At 41.6% G+C, this 18,303-nt stretch overlaps 1 protein-coding gene across 1 annotated transcript in view; it reads left to right on the top strand.

Annotated features, from left to right (window-relative positions):
* The first annotated feature begins 8,413 nt into the window (after positions 1–8,413).
* LOC127453357 (cytochrome P450 11B, mitochondrial) overlaps positions 8,414–18,303 on the top strand; it is a 22,555-nt gene continuing 12,665 nt past the window's right edge. The window contains exons 1-7 of the mRNA XM_051719688.1: positions 8,414–8,698; positions 9,102–9,515; positions 10,081–10,168; positions 11,199–11,398; positions 13,574–13,837; positions 15,985–16,140; positions 16,917–17,131. Coding sequence (XP_051575648.1) covers positions 9,328–9,515; positions 10,081–10,168; positions 11,199–11,398; positions 13,574–13,837; positions 15,985–16,140; positions 16,917–17,131 — 1,111 coding nt within the window. The 5' untranslated portion in view covers positions 8,414–8,698; positions 9,102–9,327. The remainder of the gene's footprint in view (positions 8,699–9,101; positions 9,516–10,080; positions 10,169–11,198; positions 11,399–13,573; positions 13,838–15,984; positions 16,141–16,916; positions 17,132–18,303) is intronic.

The following is an 18,303-nucleotide window of genomic DNA, read 5'->3' as shown; positions in this document are numbered from 1 at the left end:
ACATGTTTCATATTAAGTGTTTTTGTGTGTAATGAATCTTTTGTGAGGTTATTATTCATTAGTTTGCGCTGCTGCAAACACACGACCACAGTCTGTTGAATACTGCACACAAGAGCTGCTGACGTCATTTGCTCTTATCTCATTGGCTGGCTGACACAATTTCCTGGAGCCGGGGTGCACCAGTCCAGACTGATTCAAAAGAGTGTTTCTGAGGAAGAACTAGTCGTGGGATTTGGCATAATTTGTCAGGTGAGTGACGTCAAATCTCTCAAAGATATTCAGAGGTTTGTTTGAGACACTTTGTAGCAAATAAACTAGATATCCACAAGCAGAGTTATATCTTCAAAAAAAATTATATATTTATTACAGAAATTCTGATTACAAAGTCTGTACAGCTGATGACTGACACTGCTGTGAAAGTATTTGAAAAAAAAAAAGTTTTGTATGCTGCTCTATTATAAAGCGCAACAGTCTGGTATCGGGAAATAAAATTCTCATACATTTTCTCTATAGGCCAATTAATATTTAAAGGGACAGTTCACCCAAAAATGAAAATTCACTCATCATTTACTCACCCTCATTGCCATCCCAGATGATCATCCCGGTTTAATCCAAAGAAGACATGGATTAAACCACTGGAGTCATATGGATAACTTTTATGCTGCCTTTATGTGCTTTGTGGAGCTTCAAAGTTCTGGTCACCATTCACTTGCATTGTATGAACCTACAGAGCTGAAATATTCTTCTAAAAATCTTCATTTATGTTCTGCAGAAGAAAGTAAGTCATGCATATCTGGGATGGCATGAGGGTGAGTAAATGATGACAGAATTTTCATTTTTGGGTGAACTGTCCCTTTAACAAAACCTTCCAGACGTTTGTATGATATACTGTATGTATTTGCTTCTGTTGAAGCCATCGGTCTGCGTTATTTCAACTTAAAAAAAGTCATGTTTAATAGCAGAATTCCTGGTGAAGAACTACACTACCCATGAACCTGAAGAGAAAGATCCACCAATCACATCAAAAGAGCTCTGCAGCTCCGCCTACTCCCATAATGCACTGTGAATGACGCAGTCAAGTTGCTCTACCTATACCCTCAAACTACTGATATTTTTGTATATATCTGAATATTTTGCAATTAAAAATAATGCTTCTATAGACCATTTCAAGACTGTTTAAAGAAGTGACGTCTTTTTGTTCCTTTTTTTTTTTTTTTTTACCTTTTTCTCCCCAATTTGGAATCAATGATCAAATCCCAATGTGCTCTAAGTCCTCGTGGTGGCGTAGTGACTCGCCTCAATCCAGGTGGCGGAGGATGAATCTCAGTTGCCTCCGCGTCTGAGACCGTCAATCCGCGCATCTTATCACGTGACTTGTTGAGCGCGTTACCGTGGAGATGTAGAGTGCGTGTGGAGGCTTCACGCTATTCTCCGCAGCATCCACGCACAACTCACCACACGCCCCACTGAGAGCGAGAACCACATTATAGTGACCACGAGGAGGTTACCCCATGTGACTCTACCCTCCCTAGCAACTGGGCCAATTTGGTTGCTTAGGAGACCCAGCTGGAGTCACTCAGCACACCCTGGATTCAAACTCACGACTCCAGGTGTGATAGCGTCAATACTCGCTAAGATACCCAGACCCCCTTGTCTTTTTGTTCCTTGAACATTTCCTGCTAGTTGTGTGCTCCAAACATGATAAATCACCCTCCGAAGGGCACTTTGAAGGGAGAACAATCATGATAGTCATGCTGTAATAACGCTTCAAACTGAATTTCCAATAAAAATGACTTAAAAGGTGAGTTCTGAATTACCCATATTTTTTAAGCTTAATTAACAACTTTAAATCACTAGTTTTATTATTATTATTTTTTCATCAGTTTTAATTCAATTATATCATTGGCAATGCTTCATGGGATTGATGTTCAATCCCTCATTAAAGACGTTAAGTACACAGTCTTGTCATTTGTCTTTTCTGATTTTGTTGAGTTTATTGTGTTGTGATGCACCTCGGAGCTGATTGGTTTGGTTCATGATGCACAACTCTTTTATGAAGGATTATAAATATCCCTATGGGAGAAATACTTCCGTAACCAAGGGCACTGTTGTGCTGTTTTGTGGGCGGTTCTTGGTCAGAATAATCTGAATGTGAACCAGACTTTGTCAAAAGTAAAACTATGCGAGACTCTTATTTATTGAAGTATTTACATTGACTGTACATTTATTATAAAATAACTATTAATGGGCATCTTTCTTGAAGGACAAATGTGTCAGATCACAGAACAGTCTTTCATGTCTGAAATATGGTGTGATTAAGAGAATGTTAAACGGAGGACACGCATATTTCTGTTAAGAGTGTGATGACCTCAAACAACATTCTTCTGCATTATAGCACACCTGTCTGTCTGTCTGCGGTCACTGATCTCCTCTCAATCTTTTAAGCAGCTCAGATGCTCACACACACACACACTGTCAGTATTTGCTCTTGTCTTTGCTTACACACGCAGCAGTCTCTCTGTTGTGTTTCTTCTGCTGATTGTGGCTCTTTTGTCTTTAATTCATTGTGTCCTCACCTGTCAGTTGATGAAGGCCACTTCAGGGTCACTGATAACGCACACAGACGGGCATCATTCTTCATCATTGACCTTCCTCTTCACATCCTTCTCTCCCTTCCTCTTTCTCTGGTGTTTTAGAATTGATCTCTGTTGTGTTCAGATGAAACACAATATTCTCATGCCGTCTGTCTCTTAACACTGTGTACTGACTAAAGGTACTTTTGAAGGTTTTATTTTGCTTACATTTTTAGGAATTCATCAATACCAACTGTATATTGCCTGTACCGCCACAGCCATAAATGCTGCAGTAATGACATGTCTTAATGACATTTTCAAACTTTTTTTGTAGGGAAAATACTGGTTATTAGTAGGGGTGGGAAATATGACCAAAGTCTTATATCACAATATGAATCATTTTATATCATGATAATGATATACAGTGTATCACTATATAGGACATTTTCTGGAAAATCTGGATAATCAAGTCAGTGAATTAAATACTTTATAAATGAAAACTACTTCCTCTTATACTGTATAATTGTTTCTTTATTTGGATCTTAACAAATATAGTCGAAGTAAAAAACAAAACACTCTATTTTAAATCAACCTCACCATAATGCTAAATTTCACATTGTGCCACATTTCAATCTGATATGTTGTTGACCAATCTTATTATTATTATAAACTTAAGGAACTCGACATCTTTCCAAAGCAATGCAACAAAACACCTATCAGCTCATATTTATTTCCTCCCCTTTTCTCCCCAATTTGGAATTCCCAATGTGCTCTAAGTCCTCGTGGTGGCGTAGTGACTCGCCTCAATCCGGGTGGCGGAGGATGAATCTCAGTTGCCTCCGCATCTGAGACCGTCTATCCGCGCATCTTATCACGTGACTTGTTGAGCACGTTACTACGGAGACCTAGCGCGTGTAGAGGCTTCACGCTATTCTCCGCAGCATCCACGCACAACTCACCACGCGCCCCACTGAGAGCGAGAACCACATTATAGCAACCACAAGGAGGTTACCCCATGTGACTCTATCCTCCCTAGCAAATGGGCCAAATTTGGTTGCTTAGGAGACCTGGCTGGAGTCACTCAGCACGCCCTGGATTCGAACTCACAACTCCAGGGGTGATAGTCAGGGTCTTTACTCGCTGAGCTACCCAGGCCCCCCACTTATTGGCTCTTAATTATTTAAGATTAATAATTAGCCAGCTTGGGCGTGCTGAGTGACTCCAGCCAGGTCTCCTAAGCAACCAAATTGGCCCGGTTGCTAGGGAGGGTAGAGTCACATGGGGTAACCTCCTCGTGGTTGCTATAATGTGGTTTGTTCTCGGTGGGGCGCATGGTGAATTGAGCGTGGTTGCCGCGGTGGATGGCATGAAGCCTCCACACGCGCTATGTCTCCGTGGCAACGCGCTCAACAAGCCACGTCATAAGATGCGCAGGTTGACTGTCTCAGACGCGGAGGCAAATGGGATTCGTCCTCCGCCACCCAGACCGAGGTGAATCACTGTGCGACCACGAGGACTTACAGCGCATTGGGAATTGGGCATTCCAAATTGGGAGAAAAAGGGGAAAAATCCCAACAAATAATAAATAAATAAATAAAAATGATAATAATTAGCCAGCTTGTGAATGGAGAGCGAGATCAGGAGATTAGAACGGTAAGGATCATCACCTGTCAATGATTGTCTCTAACAGCTGTTTGTCATTGCAGTGAGAGTTGGAGATGGATTTAAGAGTGAACCAGATGCCAGTGGAGAGAGAGAGAGAAGAAGCTGATTGCGTGTGTTTTGAAGCTGAAAACGAGTTTTATTTGTTGTAAAATAAAATACCTTTTTTAATTGGATTTCGCCATCTCGCGCTTCCTCCTTTCACCTTCATTTCGAACTTGTTATATTGGTGCTGAAACTCGAGAGCAAGGGGGAAGAACACCGCCATGGATGAGTTCCTCTGGAGGATGAGTTCAAGACCCTTGCTAGCATCCACTAGTCACAGCATCAGGCCCTCCTCAAGCTGCTCGCAGAGCAGGAGCAATGGTTCATCATGCTCCTCCAGGCCCAAGCGGAGGACAGGCAGGTGCTCCGTAGTTTGCTGCCCCAGAAGGGGGCTGCCACTGCGACCCCGGACCCCGCGACCGCCCGCCCCATGTTCCGCTCGTCAAGATGGGGCTCCAAGACAATCCGGAGGCCTTCCTGGAGCTCTTTGAATGGATGGCAGGGGCATGCGGTTGGCCGAGCACCCACTGGGCGGTCCACTTGTTACCACTGTTGTCCGGTGAGGCCCAACTCGCAGCGCAGCAGTTACCAGTAGAGAACCTCCTGGTGTATGCCAATTTAAAGAAAGCCATCTTGCTACGGGTCGCCCGGACACCAGAGCTTCTGCTTGCTGACACTTGGCGAGCACAGTCGCCCATTTGCCTTCACCAAGCAGCTCCGGGACACCTGCCAGAGGTGGTTGCTGGCTGAGCAATGCGACGTTGGGACTGTGATTGACCTGGTGGAACTGGAGCAGTTTATTGCTCTGCTTCCAAGAGGGATGGTGGAGTGGGTCCAGTGCCACCACCTGGCGTCGCTCCACATGACCATCCAGCTGGCAGAGGACCATATGGCGGCATATTCGGGAGCTGGCGAGCCCCGTGATCCTTTTTTTTTTTCTCTCTCTCCTGTCTCCCCTCACTCTCTTCCCTCCCCTTCCTCCTGTCCTGTTCCTCCTCCCCGTAAATGGGGAGTTCCCCCTCCCAAACCGGTTTCGGGAACTACACAACCCACCAGTTTCCCCTGTCTCTCTCCGCTCTCACTCCCAAATTGGTGAATCTGCCACTGTGGGCGGGAAGTCTGGGCCGGTTTGCTGGAGCTGCGGGAAGCCCGATTATGGAGGTGGGGACGTACCGCATACCTGTGAGTATTAAGGGGGGTACATACCAGGCCTTGGTGGATTCGGGTTGTAACCAAACCTCTATCCATCAATGCCTGGTTCAAGACAAGGCTTTGGGAGCTAATCACAGGGTGAAGGTGAGGTGTGTGCATGGGGATATTCACGATTACCCCTTAGTGTCCGTAGTTATTCAATTTAAAGGGCAAAAACATAGAATAGAGGTGGCAGTGAGCTGCCTCACCCATCCACTAATTTTGGGTACAGATTGGCCGGCATTTATAACCTTACTGAGGGAAATTTGTGTGGATGGGTCCTGTAACAAAGCGTCTTGGAGTATGTTTTGCGATGCGCTGGCTGGGGAGGTTGGAGCCAGGGCTGTCTATGTCAGCTCCGCATCAGGATGACGTAAGGGAGGGGGAAGTCTTGGCTTCCCCAGCCCTTAGATGATTCCCTGCAGGTGACCAAGTGAAAGTGATTGATGGTCAACATATTCAGCCAGACATTGCACTCTCATATCCGTATTTTTAGATTATTAAGGATCGGTTGTATCGAGTAATGCAGGACGCTCAGACAAAGGAGGATACAACACAATTGTTAATACCAAAGAGCCGTCGGGAGATGCTATTCCAGACGGCTCATTATAATCTGATGGCTGGTTACTTAGGACAAGAGAAAACACTGAACCATCTAATGGCCCATTTCTATTGGTCGGGCATTCATGGGGTTGTCCGCAGGTCATGTGCAGCATGCCGTGAATGTCAGCTGGTAAATCTGCCAGCCACTCCAAGAGCGCCATTGCACCCACTTCCATTAATTGAGGTCCCCTTCAAAAGAATTGGCATGGACCTCGTCCGGCCATTAAAGTGGACTACGCAATGCGATATCTGGAAGCAGTGCCTCTGCACAACATCTCTGCATGTAGTGTTGTGGAGACACTCTTCAGAATAATCTCCCGAGTGGGGATTCCGAAAGAAATCCTCACTGATCAGGGCACAACATTTATGTCATGGACACTACGCGATCTGTACAAATTATTGGGGATTAAATCTATTCATACCAGCGTTTATCACCCTCAAACAGACGGCTTGGTCGAACAATTTAATCAGACCCTGAAACATATGATTCGTAAGTTCGTTCACGATGATGCTAAAAATTGGGATAAGTCGCTCTGAACCCGTATTATTAGCAGTTCGAGAGGTCCCACAAGCCTTCATGGAATTTTATGGGTGTTGGCCACGTGGCGTGCTAGACATCCTATGTGAAAACTGGGAGGAGGGACCTTCAACTAGTAAGAATGAAATTCAATACATTCTTGACCTGAGAGCAAAACTCCATACTTTGGGGCAACTACCACAGGAGAATTTGCTCCAGGCTCAAGAATGGCAAAGCCGACTGTACAACAGGGGCACTCGACTATGACGTTTTGCACTGGGAGATAAAGTTCTTGAATGACTCCCCACATCGAGCTCCAAATTACTCGCCAAGTGGCTAGGGCCCTTTGAGGATGCACGGCGAGTCTGGGAACTCGACTATAAGGTTAAGTGAATGGATAAGGGCAGGGCACGTCAGACCACCTCAACCTCCTAAAACCATGAAGAGAGACGGTCTCCGTGACGTTCGTTTTTTTTTATTTTATTTTTTACAGTAATTAGAACAGTAATGTGATTTTGTCTAACTCATTTTAGGTCACGGGCCAGATTGGGCAAAGTGCCATCTCATGCAGGCCAAATTGTTATGGCTATACATATACAGTATGTCCAGAAAACACTGCATGTCAGAATCAGCTTGCTGATTTAATAACTCTCTTTGCTCTTTGTTTCAGAATCACTCAAATAAAGGTTTTTACTGTAGGTGTGGTGCTAGAAACACACCAACGTCAGGGAACACACATACTGAAGTGTATACGTGATCACTGGGAATTAAAGTGCATGATAAAAGGAGAAATATTAATGTGAGATGTAATATGAGACTGATAGAATCAACACTGACTGTCATTCACTTGTCAAACACCTAAAGACAATGTTTCTGACACAAACTCTCTTTTATATGTGCTGTGTGATGCCACGTCACTCTCTGAACCTGCTGTCTCATTCTGAGGTGTGAGTGTGTGTGAGAGTGTGTGTGAGTCTGTGTGCGTGTGTGAGTCTGTGTGTGTGTGTGAGAGTGTGTGTGTGAGAGTGTATGATTGTGTGTGTGTTTGTGAGAGTGTGTGTGTGAGTCTGTGTGAGTCTGTGTGCGTGTGTGTGTCTGTGTGAGTCTGTGTGTGCGTGCGTGTGTATGTGAGTGAGTGTGTGTCTGTGTGTGAGTGCATGTGTCTGTGTGTCTGATTGCGTGCGTGAGTGAGTGAGTGAGTCTGTGTGTATGTGAGTGAGTGTGTGTCCCTGTGTGTGTGAGTCTCTGTGTGTGTGTGTGTGTGTGTGTGTGTGTGTGTGTGTGTGTGAGTGAGTGAGTGAGTGTGTGTGTGTGTGTGTGTGTGAGAGTGAGTGTGTGTCTCTGTGTGTGTGTGTGTGTGTGTGTGTGTGTGTGTGTGTCTCTGTGTGTGTGTGTGTGAGTGAGAGAGAGTGTGTGTGTGTGTTTGTGTGTGTGTGTGAGTCTCTGTGTGTGTGTCTCTGTGTGTGTGTGTGTGTGTGTCTCTGTGTGTGTGTGAGTGAGAGAGTGAGTGTGTGTGTGTGTGTGTGTGAGAGTGAGTGTGTGTCTCTGTGTGTGTGTGTGTGTGTGTGTGTGAGTGAGAGAGTGAGTGTGTGTGTGTGTGTGTGTGTGTGTGAGAGTGAGTGTGTGTCTCTGTGTGTGTGTGTGTGTGTGTGTGTGTGTGTGTGTGTCTCTGTGTGTGTGTGTGTGTGTGTGTGTGAGTGAGAGAGAGTGTGTGTGTGTGTTTGTGTGTGTGTGTGTGTGTGAGTGTGTGTCTCTGTGTGTGTGTGTGAGTGTGTGTCTCGTGTGTGTGTGTGTGTGTGTGTGTGTGTGTGTGTGAGAGAGAGAGAGAGAAGAGCATGTGCATCTGCTCCTGTGGTGTGTAATGAGATTCCCTCTCGTTAAAGTCTTTAGTGTAATAATCTGACCCTGCATACTACCTGAGATCTGCTTTGCACAGAAGAACCAGACGAGACCAGAACCACACCAGTCCGCATGAACCGAAGAATATTCAGATCATCCTGAAAAGGAAAAACTGAAGAGTTTGGACTTTATTGGTCCTTGGGAGTCACAGATGGCAATGATTGGATAGAAACAAGGATGTACGTGTGTGTTGCCCTCTTCTCTGCAGGTACAAACACACTCTGTAGTCTGTTTGACTTAGTAGAACTGTGTTTTTCTAAGAACTTAATGCAAATTGATGTATCTCTGGAATACTTGATTATGATTGGTCAGTGGTGCTATATTGTGAATAAAGTCACGGTTAAAGGGTGTTTTTAAGGCATGGTATGAAGTGGAGTGACTATATTAAGAATATTGCACAGTCTCAAGTGCGTTACAAAAATATTGAGAAGTCATTTTCATTCAAATATTATTTTATTAATAATGCAGGTTCATGACAAATTTATTTGTTACTGTATTGAGTTTTAGCATGACTGGAACACTGAATTGACCAATCAGCATCCAGGATCCCTTTCATAATTTGTGTTAATAAAGATGTATTGTGTTCTGTGCGTGTGTCCTTGTCCTTGCAGATTTGAGTCAGTCTGAGTCGGTCCATCTGTTCGCCGTTTGTGTGCGTGTGATCTGTGAAACCAGGCCACTCTCTCATTTAGAACACACACACACACACTCACACACACACACACACTCACACTCTCACACACACAGATCATGAGCTGTCTGGAATGGTTTCACTCTCACACGCACAGCTGATATCTGATCATTATAAACACAATATCACACACATTAACCATCGTCATGGAGACAGCGGTGATGAAATCTCTTCTGGCCCCCGTTAAGACCCTCAAACACTGTGTGACAGGAGGGAAGAAGGAATCCAGCTGGACCAAACGAGGGTCAAAGGGCAAGACCTGTGCGCCCCGCATCAATCATGCGCAGGACCCGAATCTGCTGCGATCCTATCAGGCCGACCTGGAGAGAGAGAGGTGACACACGCTGACATCATGATGACATCACATTTACATCGACACCTGCTGATCCGCATGAGTGTATACAGTAAATACAGTGAGAGTCAGAGCAGGCATAGATTATTTGAAAGAAACAGCACAAACACACTTTTCAAGCTGAACATTTGACAAAAAAGAAGTTTGTTAGATCACTAAGTTGATTCAAGTCATTGAGGAAAAGTGAGGATAGTTCTGAGAGAAGCTCCAGCTGCATTTGAGACACACATCACATTTGCTTTGATAGCATTACAAAAAACTATCTAAACATTTTACAGTGTGACTGAAGTGAACAAATACTTTTTGGGCTCACTGTATATAATGATGTTTGTTGTTCTGAGCTGTTAGAACACCTATAAACAGTTTATGTTTGATTTCTGTCGTTTACAACATCTTTTGATGTCACTTGTTGACTGCTGAACAATCTAAAGGTTGTTGGAGCGTTTCAATCACCTGATGTTTCGGCTGAACTCACTAGTTTACTGTCAGGTGCTTCAGATGAAAAAACATCTGTTAAAACTATCATCGTCTCTTTCTCCGTCTTTAGGAAATTACGTGAGGCGATGAATGCTCAGAAGAACGCAGAGAGAGCAGCGATGAGAGCGCATTTCAGGAGGAAGTACCAGCTGACAAAGGTCAATACAAACACACATCCATTCACAGGAAATGATGCCATTAGTACCTGTTCCTTCCCCCTTATCCCTGTTTACAGCTTTACAAAGTACCAGTAGTTATTTATCATTCCTAACTCTAAAGCGCTCTGTTATTTATTTTTGACACTGTTACAGTAAGTTTGAATAGAAAACTCAGTTTGGGTGTGCTGCGTAATAAATCACACTGTGATACACAAAATGTAGAACCCTTGACAATAAACCATTCAACCCTGTTACATTCAAAAGTGTGATTGAATTTATGTAACATAATAATGAAAGTTATAATGTACACTCAGACAGACATTATCGTAAAATAAGCCGTGACCAGGAATCAGACCCCGACACGGGGCGGAGGACTCTTGTATCAACCTGAACAACCATCTGACTGCTCATTATCCAGCTTATTACACGACTACTGAGCAAATAAATTAATGGACAGGAAATATCGATTTAAGTTGAAATTAGTGTACCAGCTTACTTGTAGAGATCACACAGTGATATGAGAAGTAGGAAAGATGACTGGCAATACCCGCATGAGCGGTTGTTTTTCAGAAATATCAGACCATTAAATGGTGCAATTGACCAATTAGAATCGAGTATTCCAGAGAGCTATTTCATTAGTAAATATAGCAATTTCTTGCTTGAAAGTTTATGATTTTTGAGTTGGGGGGGGGAGGAGAATTCAGATAAAAATTCTGATGGGGGCACCAATATTTTTTTATATTAGCTATGTTAAAGATTTTAGACATAAGAGTTGTGTGTTTGCATGTGAGTAAATCTGATCTATTCTGTTAATCGATTCAATCAATCAATTGAAATTAAATGTACATTTATTCATATAGACTTTTTCACTATACAAACCATTCGAAAGCAGTTTAAAAGAGAACAGTGCCTAACAAATATGACAGTGGCAGTGCTAATATTCTGAATTCTTTTAAACCAGTTTTTAGATCATGGGATAATGTTTTTTTATGTATGTCTTCCTTCGTTGTTTCTCTTTAAAATCCCTCAGAATGTCAAGGACACAGAGCAGCTGCGAGTGGTGAGGGGGAAAGTGGCTCTCCCTCGTGAACTGGCTCAGATGGTTCGTCCCGAAGCTCCAGCTAAAGACGACAGCTTCAGTCTGCTCAGCGCGTTCCAAAGCCTCGTTTTCACCGGCACTAAACGGACCGAAACGCCCACAGCTGCCAACACAGAGCCCTGCAAAGTCATGTGACCTCTCCACATGCTCAACTTTACACAATCATTTCATTTGTCGGAGCGTTTGCGTTGTGATACAGTATTACAGTAGATTTAGATCTTTGTGCTTCAAATGTTACACTTTGTTTTGATGTATAAATGCACAAATGTATCAGTGTCACACAAAGACACTTGGAATATGAGCCTTGAAGTATTTTTATATTTTATACCTCATGTTGCAAATGACACAGACATCAGCAAGCTCATATTACACTCACACTTCATTAATTGTTTCCCATGTTTTCTATATTTATCAGTTTTGTGATTTTTATTTATGGTATTTTTTTTATGATTTTTGTTGCAAATAATTTTGGCTTGTAATCGTATTTCTGATGTGAGGATTTGAAGTATATATACACACATCCACACTTCCTAAATGAGGACATACCATAGACTTATATTAATCTTGTAATGATAATGACTACAGATAAACCCAAAACCCTAAATAAAAATGTACAAAACAATCAATTAAAAAATGTACCTATGAGGTCATCGCCACAGGGACGTTTTGAACATTTGACTAACTTCCCAGAAGTATATCTCAGTAAAACGCACACGCTTGTTGTTACTGTATAGTGTGTTATTTAACCCCTTCAACTCTGGGGCATTTTTGGGCTATCATCTGTAATTTTAAAAGCTCACCATTCAAACATACTGTGGATTAATTGCAAAACAAGTACTATTTTTTTTTTTAATCCCCTCTAATAATAATACTAATAAAAAAACACTACAATTAATCAAAAATAATATTGTATATGTTTACCTTCTTATGATGAATTGAACATTTTTTGTTTTTGTCCAAACTTTGTAAGCATGTACTTCTGGTTCTGTTCACTCTATCTCACTTTGAAAACTCTTATTTTATTCCACTAGATGGCAGAAAGCGCTAGAAAAAAGAATTTGTCCTCTATCACTTTCCATCACAACATACAGATCTGAAATGTAGGTGGCGCTCTAACTCATTTTAGCCCTCACAGATGTGCTCGTTCATAGACATTCAGTCTAATTTTCAGTTCAAGCACCACCCTCATTATTTCATTAGATATATCTCGGCCTCTGAGTGGACTAGAAGCTCAATATAGATGTCATTAGAAAGCGCATATCCTCTGCGATGATATATAACATTTTATCATCAATAGTCGAAAACATGATTTGTTTAGCATGCTTTTCCTGCTGGATGGCATATTTTGTTCTGTACATCTAAGATATAACATTGGATTATTCACACAAGCAATCTCACAGACAAGTATAAATGGCTCATTTTTTAGAAACCTGTCTAAGGTAAAAGCAGATATACATTTTTAACTATTTGGGACTTACAGCAGCAGTGATAAGCGCATAAAAGAGACATCTGTATTTGATATCTTACAGAAATCATATTTCACTTAGTGATTCTTTTGAAAGTCTCGAACTGTGTTATTAGGGCAACAAAATAAACTGTACAGTCACATTCCTCTGAATAAAAGCTTTCATTTGATATATGACATGTCCATTTAAGTGCTACTTTTATATTCATGTTAATATTTCAACCCTATTAACTATAGGGGGCGCTATTTAGCAACATGAACGTTTTCATGGCATATTTTGCTATTTCAGGTATCAAATGCAAAGGTGGTTATCTATGAAAAGTTCAGATTCTAAGCTTTCAAACGATACCACATATGCCTAACTTGTGTATACGATGACTTGAACATTTCATGCGTAATCTTTTCCACGATATAACGCTCCCGTGTGGACCTGCCAGCTAAAAGTTACATCTCATGTTTTAAATGTCTGTTTTTGGTTCAGGATGTTTAGATGAAACTTTTATAACCTTAGTAATGTTTATTTTATACAGAAGAACTCTTTTAAAAGCATCTTTTTCATTTCTCCTGTAGTGATGTTTTTGACTCTGACTGTAATTACTGTAATGCATATTTTCACATTTTGCAGATGTGATATTAAAATCAGCAAATTATGTTTGTGTTTCTTTGTGCATCTGTGAGTGAGTGAGTGTGTGTGCACTCATTTAACCCTGTGTTTAAAAAATAAACTAATGTGTTGATTTTCTCTTGACCTTTGACCTGTTGTGATAGTAACTCATGTCTGCCGTGCGAGAGGTCATGGAGCTGAGGATGACGATGTATGTTAAGATGATGTGTGTTAAAGAGCTGCAGAAGACATAGAGACAGAGAGAAGCAGCATGATCGTGTCTCGCTCGCTGTGTGTCCGTCCCGTCGGCCGCTGGGATGCTGTGATGATGCAGCAGAGATACAGCGGTGGCAGTGGAGGAGAACTGCGACGCTTCCAGGAGATTCCACACACCGGCAGCAACGGCTGGATCAACTTGCTGCGCTACTGGAGAGACGGACGATTCAAACTCCTTCACAAACACATGGAGAACACCTTCAGAGAGCTCGGGCCCATTTACAGGTAAAACATCAGAAGTTGAACATATATTAAAGCTTCAGCTTCAGGGGCTTTTTTTTTTTTGGTTATATCAACAATATAAGTTGGTCTGTGCATTCAGTTAACCAAGTCCAACAATCCCAGAAATAACAGCGACTTCTTCATGTATAGACAAGTTCAACAAGCTTTGAGTCAAGTCAAATTATATTTATAAAGCACATTTAAAAACTACTGAATTTCCAGAAGTAAGAAGATCCAAAGTGCTGTACATTCCAATAAAACATGATAATACAAAATTACAAATATAAGAACTATGTAAATCAGAAAGAAAAGAAAACGAGCCTTAAATTAAACCATATCAAAAGCTAAAGAGTTCAAATCAGATTTGAGAAAGAAGCTTTAAAAATTGAAAAGTTACAGAGTTTGGGGGCAATGACTGAAAAGGCCTGATCACCCTTAGACTTACAACGACAACGGGAAATAAACAGAAGTCGATTTCAAGATCTGAGCATTCTGGGAGGAGAGTATGGGTGGAGGAGGTCGGTAATATACTGTTGTGCAAGACCAAAAATTGCCTTGTACACATAGATAAGGATTTTAAATGTACATTTTTACGATCAATTCTGAACTTAAAGGGACAGTTCACCCAAAAATGAAAATTCTCTCATCATTTACTCACCCTCATGTCATCCCAGATGTGTGTGACTTTCTTTCTTCTGCAGAACACAAATGAAGATTTTTAGAAGAATATTTCAGCTCTGTAGGTCCATACAATGCAAGTGAATGGTGACCAAGACTTTGAAGCTCCATAAAGCACATAAAGGCAGCATAAAAGTAATGTTTGTTGTATTATAGGTGTGGGTGAGAAACAGATACATTTTTAAGTCCTTTTTTTACCATAAATTCTCCTTTCTGACCAGTAGGTGGCAATATGCACAAATAATCCAAAAACACAAGATGAATGTGAAAGTAAAAGTGGAGATTTAGAGTAAAAAAAAAGACTTAAATATTGATCTGTTTCTCACCCACACCTATCATATCGCTTAAGAAGACATGGATTAAACCACTGGAGTCTTGTGGATTACTTTTATGCTGCCTTTATGTGCTTTTTGAAGCTTCAAAGTTCTGGTCACCATTCACTTGCATTGTATGGACCTACAGAGCTGAAATATTCTTCTAAAAATCTTCATTTGTGTTCTGCAGAAGAAAGAAAGTCATACACATCTGGGATGGCATGAGGGTGAGTAAATGATGAGAGAATTTACACTTTGGGTGACTTATTCCTTTAACAGGGAGCCTGTGAAGAGATGCCAATATGGGGAGGGTTAGGGTGTGGCAAGGAACACAAAACTCCATAAAATGTTGATTAATGGAGAAAAATAATCTTGAGAGAAACCAGACTCACTGTGGAAGCCAGTTCCCCTCTGACTAACATCATGAATATAATGACAATATTAGTTATATTAATATTTAAGTAATATTAATACAATTATTAAACTAAGTAAGTGTTAAGGGTCAGTGTTTTAAACAAAGATTTAGTATGAACTGTAAGATTAATGACTAATGTCTTTGAAGTTCATCCTGGATTAACTGCAGAAGTTCACACTGATGCATTGTCCTTTGTTAGTTGGCTGATGAAGGCTTTTATTGGCAAGTAAATGATAGTCTCTGTATTCTATTATAAGAGTGTAGTCCATCATTAGACAAAGGTGATTCAGGCAGAGATCAATGAAGTGCATCACAGTTCAACCGGCAGGTCATTTCGGTGAGGTTCGGTGAGGTCCATCATAAGTCCAAGGTTCAGGCAGTGGCATATGAAGTATCAGATGTCTTATGGGTGGAGTTGGCATCAGTTCATCCTCTGAAGTCCATCGTAATAGACTGAAGTGATGTCTGGCTGGCACCGGCTGCATTTAGTCATCATCACTCAGTGACTTATAGCAGTGGCGTAAAATTGAGTTTTAATTGAATTTTTTTTTAAATCAGAGTATGTGACTCTTTGGAGCTGATGATTGTGTTATTCAGAATGATTTGAGAATGTTCCACAGAGCATCTTGTGCGCTTCAATCTGAGTTCACATCATCAGTGTCACTCATTTACTTACATTTGATTAGATTTTTATCTGTCTGTCTCTCTGTCTTCTGTCTTCTGTCTGTTTGTGTCTCCGGCAGAGAGTATCTAGGTTCTCAGAACACTGTAAACATCATGTTGCCGATAGATATTGGTGAGTTGTTCCGTTCAGAGGGTCTTTACCCACGGCGGATGACTCTGCAGCCCTGGGCGACACATCGAGAGACCCGCAGACACAGCAAAGGCGTTTTCCTCAAGTCAGTGTGTGAGACTCACTAGTGTGTTACTGTAATGTACAGTGACCTTAAAGGGACAGTTCACCCTATAATGAAAATTCTGTCATCATTTACTCACCCTCATGCCATCCCAGATGTGTATGACTTTCTTTCTTCTGCAGAACACAAATGAAGATTTTTAGAAGAATATTTCAGCTCTGTAGGTCCATACAATGCAACTGAATGGGGACCAGAAATTTGAAACTACAAAAAGCACATAAAGGCAGCATAAAAGTAATCCATAAGACTCCAGTGGTTAAATCCATGTCTTCAGAAGTGATATGATAGGTGTGGGTGAGAAACAGATCAATATTTAAGTCATTTTTTGCTAGAAATTCTTCTCCCTGCCCAGTAGGTGGTGATATGCATGAAGAATGTAAATAACCAAAAACAAAAGAAAAAGAATGTGAAAGTGAAAATGGAGATTTAAAGTAAAAAAAGTACTTAAATATTGATCTGTTTCTCACCCACACCTCTCATATCACTTCTGAAGACATGGATTAAACCACTGGAGTCGTTTGGATTACTTTTATGCTGACTTTATGGCATGAGGGTGAGCAAATGATGAGAGAATTTTCATTTTTGGGTGACCTATCCCTTTAAATACATTTAAATGATACAATATGAAAGCAAGTGTGATTTGCTCTCAAATGAGCTGGAGCTTTTCTCAGAACTGACTTCACTTTTCTGAGTCAATGTATGAAGTGAGTTCATAGCTGTGTGTGTGTGTGTGTGTGTGTGTGTGTGTGTGTGTGTAGGAACGGATCAGAGTGGCGTTCCGACCGGCTGCTGTTGAACCGGCAGGTGATGGTCAGTTCAGCCGTTCGGCGCTTCCTCCCACTGTTGGATGATGTTGCGCAGGATTTCTGTCGTTCGCTGAGACACCGTGTGGAGACGGAGGGCGTTGGGGAGAGAGGCCGGCGCAGTATGACCCTTGACCCCAGTCCTGACCTCTTCCGCTTCGCTCTGGAAGGTCTGAAGTCATGTTTGTGATGTAATGCAAAATCTTGTCAAAAAAATCTCCTCTGCCATACTAACGTTGTCATTTCCCTCAATTTTAAGCTGCTAGAAATGATTTCAGCCATTCTTCTAACTTCTCAAACCCCGCCCTCCAAAAACATGTCATCAAAGATGATCTGTCAATCTGAAAATGCAAAATGATTGACAGGCAGTGAGACTTTTTGATTGGCTAATAAAGTGTGGGCCGCTCCTCTGACTCTTGTACTATTACAGAGACAGAATGACGCACTTTATTATATTAAACTTCTGCGCTCAGTCATGTAGTGTAAGAATTAAAAAGTGTAGTATTGTCCCAAATGGAACACCCTCGCTGTTTAACAGCTGACGGAAGTGACATTTCAAACACACGTGATGTGTTGCCACTAGCTTTAGCATGTTAGCCAATGTGGTGCTGGTGAAGCATTCAACTCACATCTTTAAGGTGCTGTCTTCACTAAAGTTTCGCTAGTTGCCACATTCACCAGTAATTACACTTGTTTTGTCAAACCAGCATCGCGGCCTGGTAACTCCGCCCCTTCTGCTACATACAGCAAGCCGCGAGTGCTTGAACATGATTGAAGAAGTGCATCATCCGGGTACTCATAGTACACTTCTTTCTTTTTTACATTTTCAGTGTGAACATACTACTCGGACTACTTAAGCCCATCGACAATTTCTGGTGCATTATCCAATTTGATAAGAATAATGAGCATTCTGGACGGAAAAGTGTTGTAAACTGCATCAATACTCGATGCATTATATCAACACGCATCACAGTTTTGTTATATCCATGTAAGCTGTGAAATCGATGATAACAACAACTCATCTGTCTTTCCTGCACTTGTCTCCATTATCTCACAGGAGACAAATGAAGTGAGCTTCACTGTCTTCTCTCATTGGCTGTCGCTGCACGATGTCGCTTTTCATTTGCGTGAAGTTAAACTTTTCTCAACTTTGTCGTGCCACTCGCCACACCCACATCTAGTCGCCAGAGGTTGCTGTCGCTCGTGTCGTCAGCTCTCATTGAAAATTAATGGTATCCTGTCGCTTGCAGAAACAAAATCGCTGACAGTGTGAACGGGACTTTACACTACAAATGTTGTCGAGTATTGCAGAAGTACATGGGTGGGATATGCCTTAATATTT

This window comes from Myxocyprinus asiaticus, chromosome 15, assembly GCF_019703515.2.
Source record: "Myxocyprinus asiaticus isolate MX2 ecotype Aquarium Trade chromosome 15, UBuf_Myxa_2, whole genome shotgun sequence".
Lineage (NCBI taxonomy): Eukaryota > Metazoa > Chordata > Actinopteri > Cypriniformes > Catostomidae > Myxocyprinus > Myxocyprinus asiaticus.
This window is presented reverse-complemented; position numbering and strand designations above follow the sequence as displayed.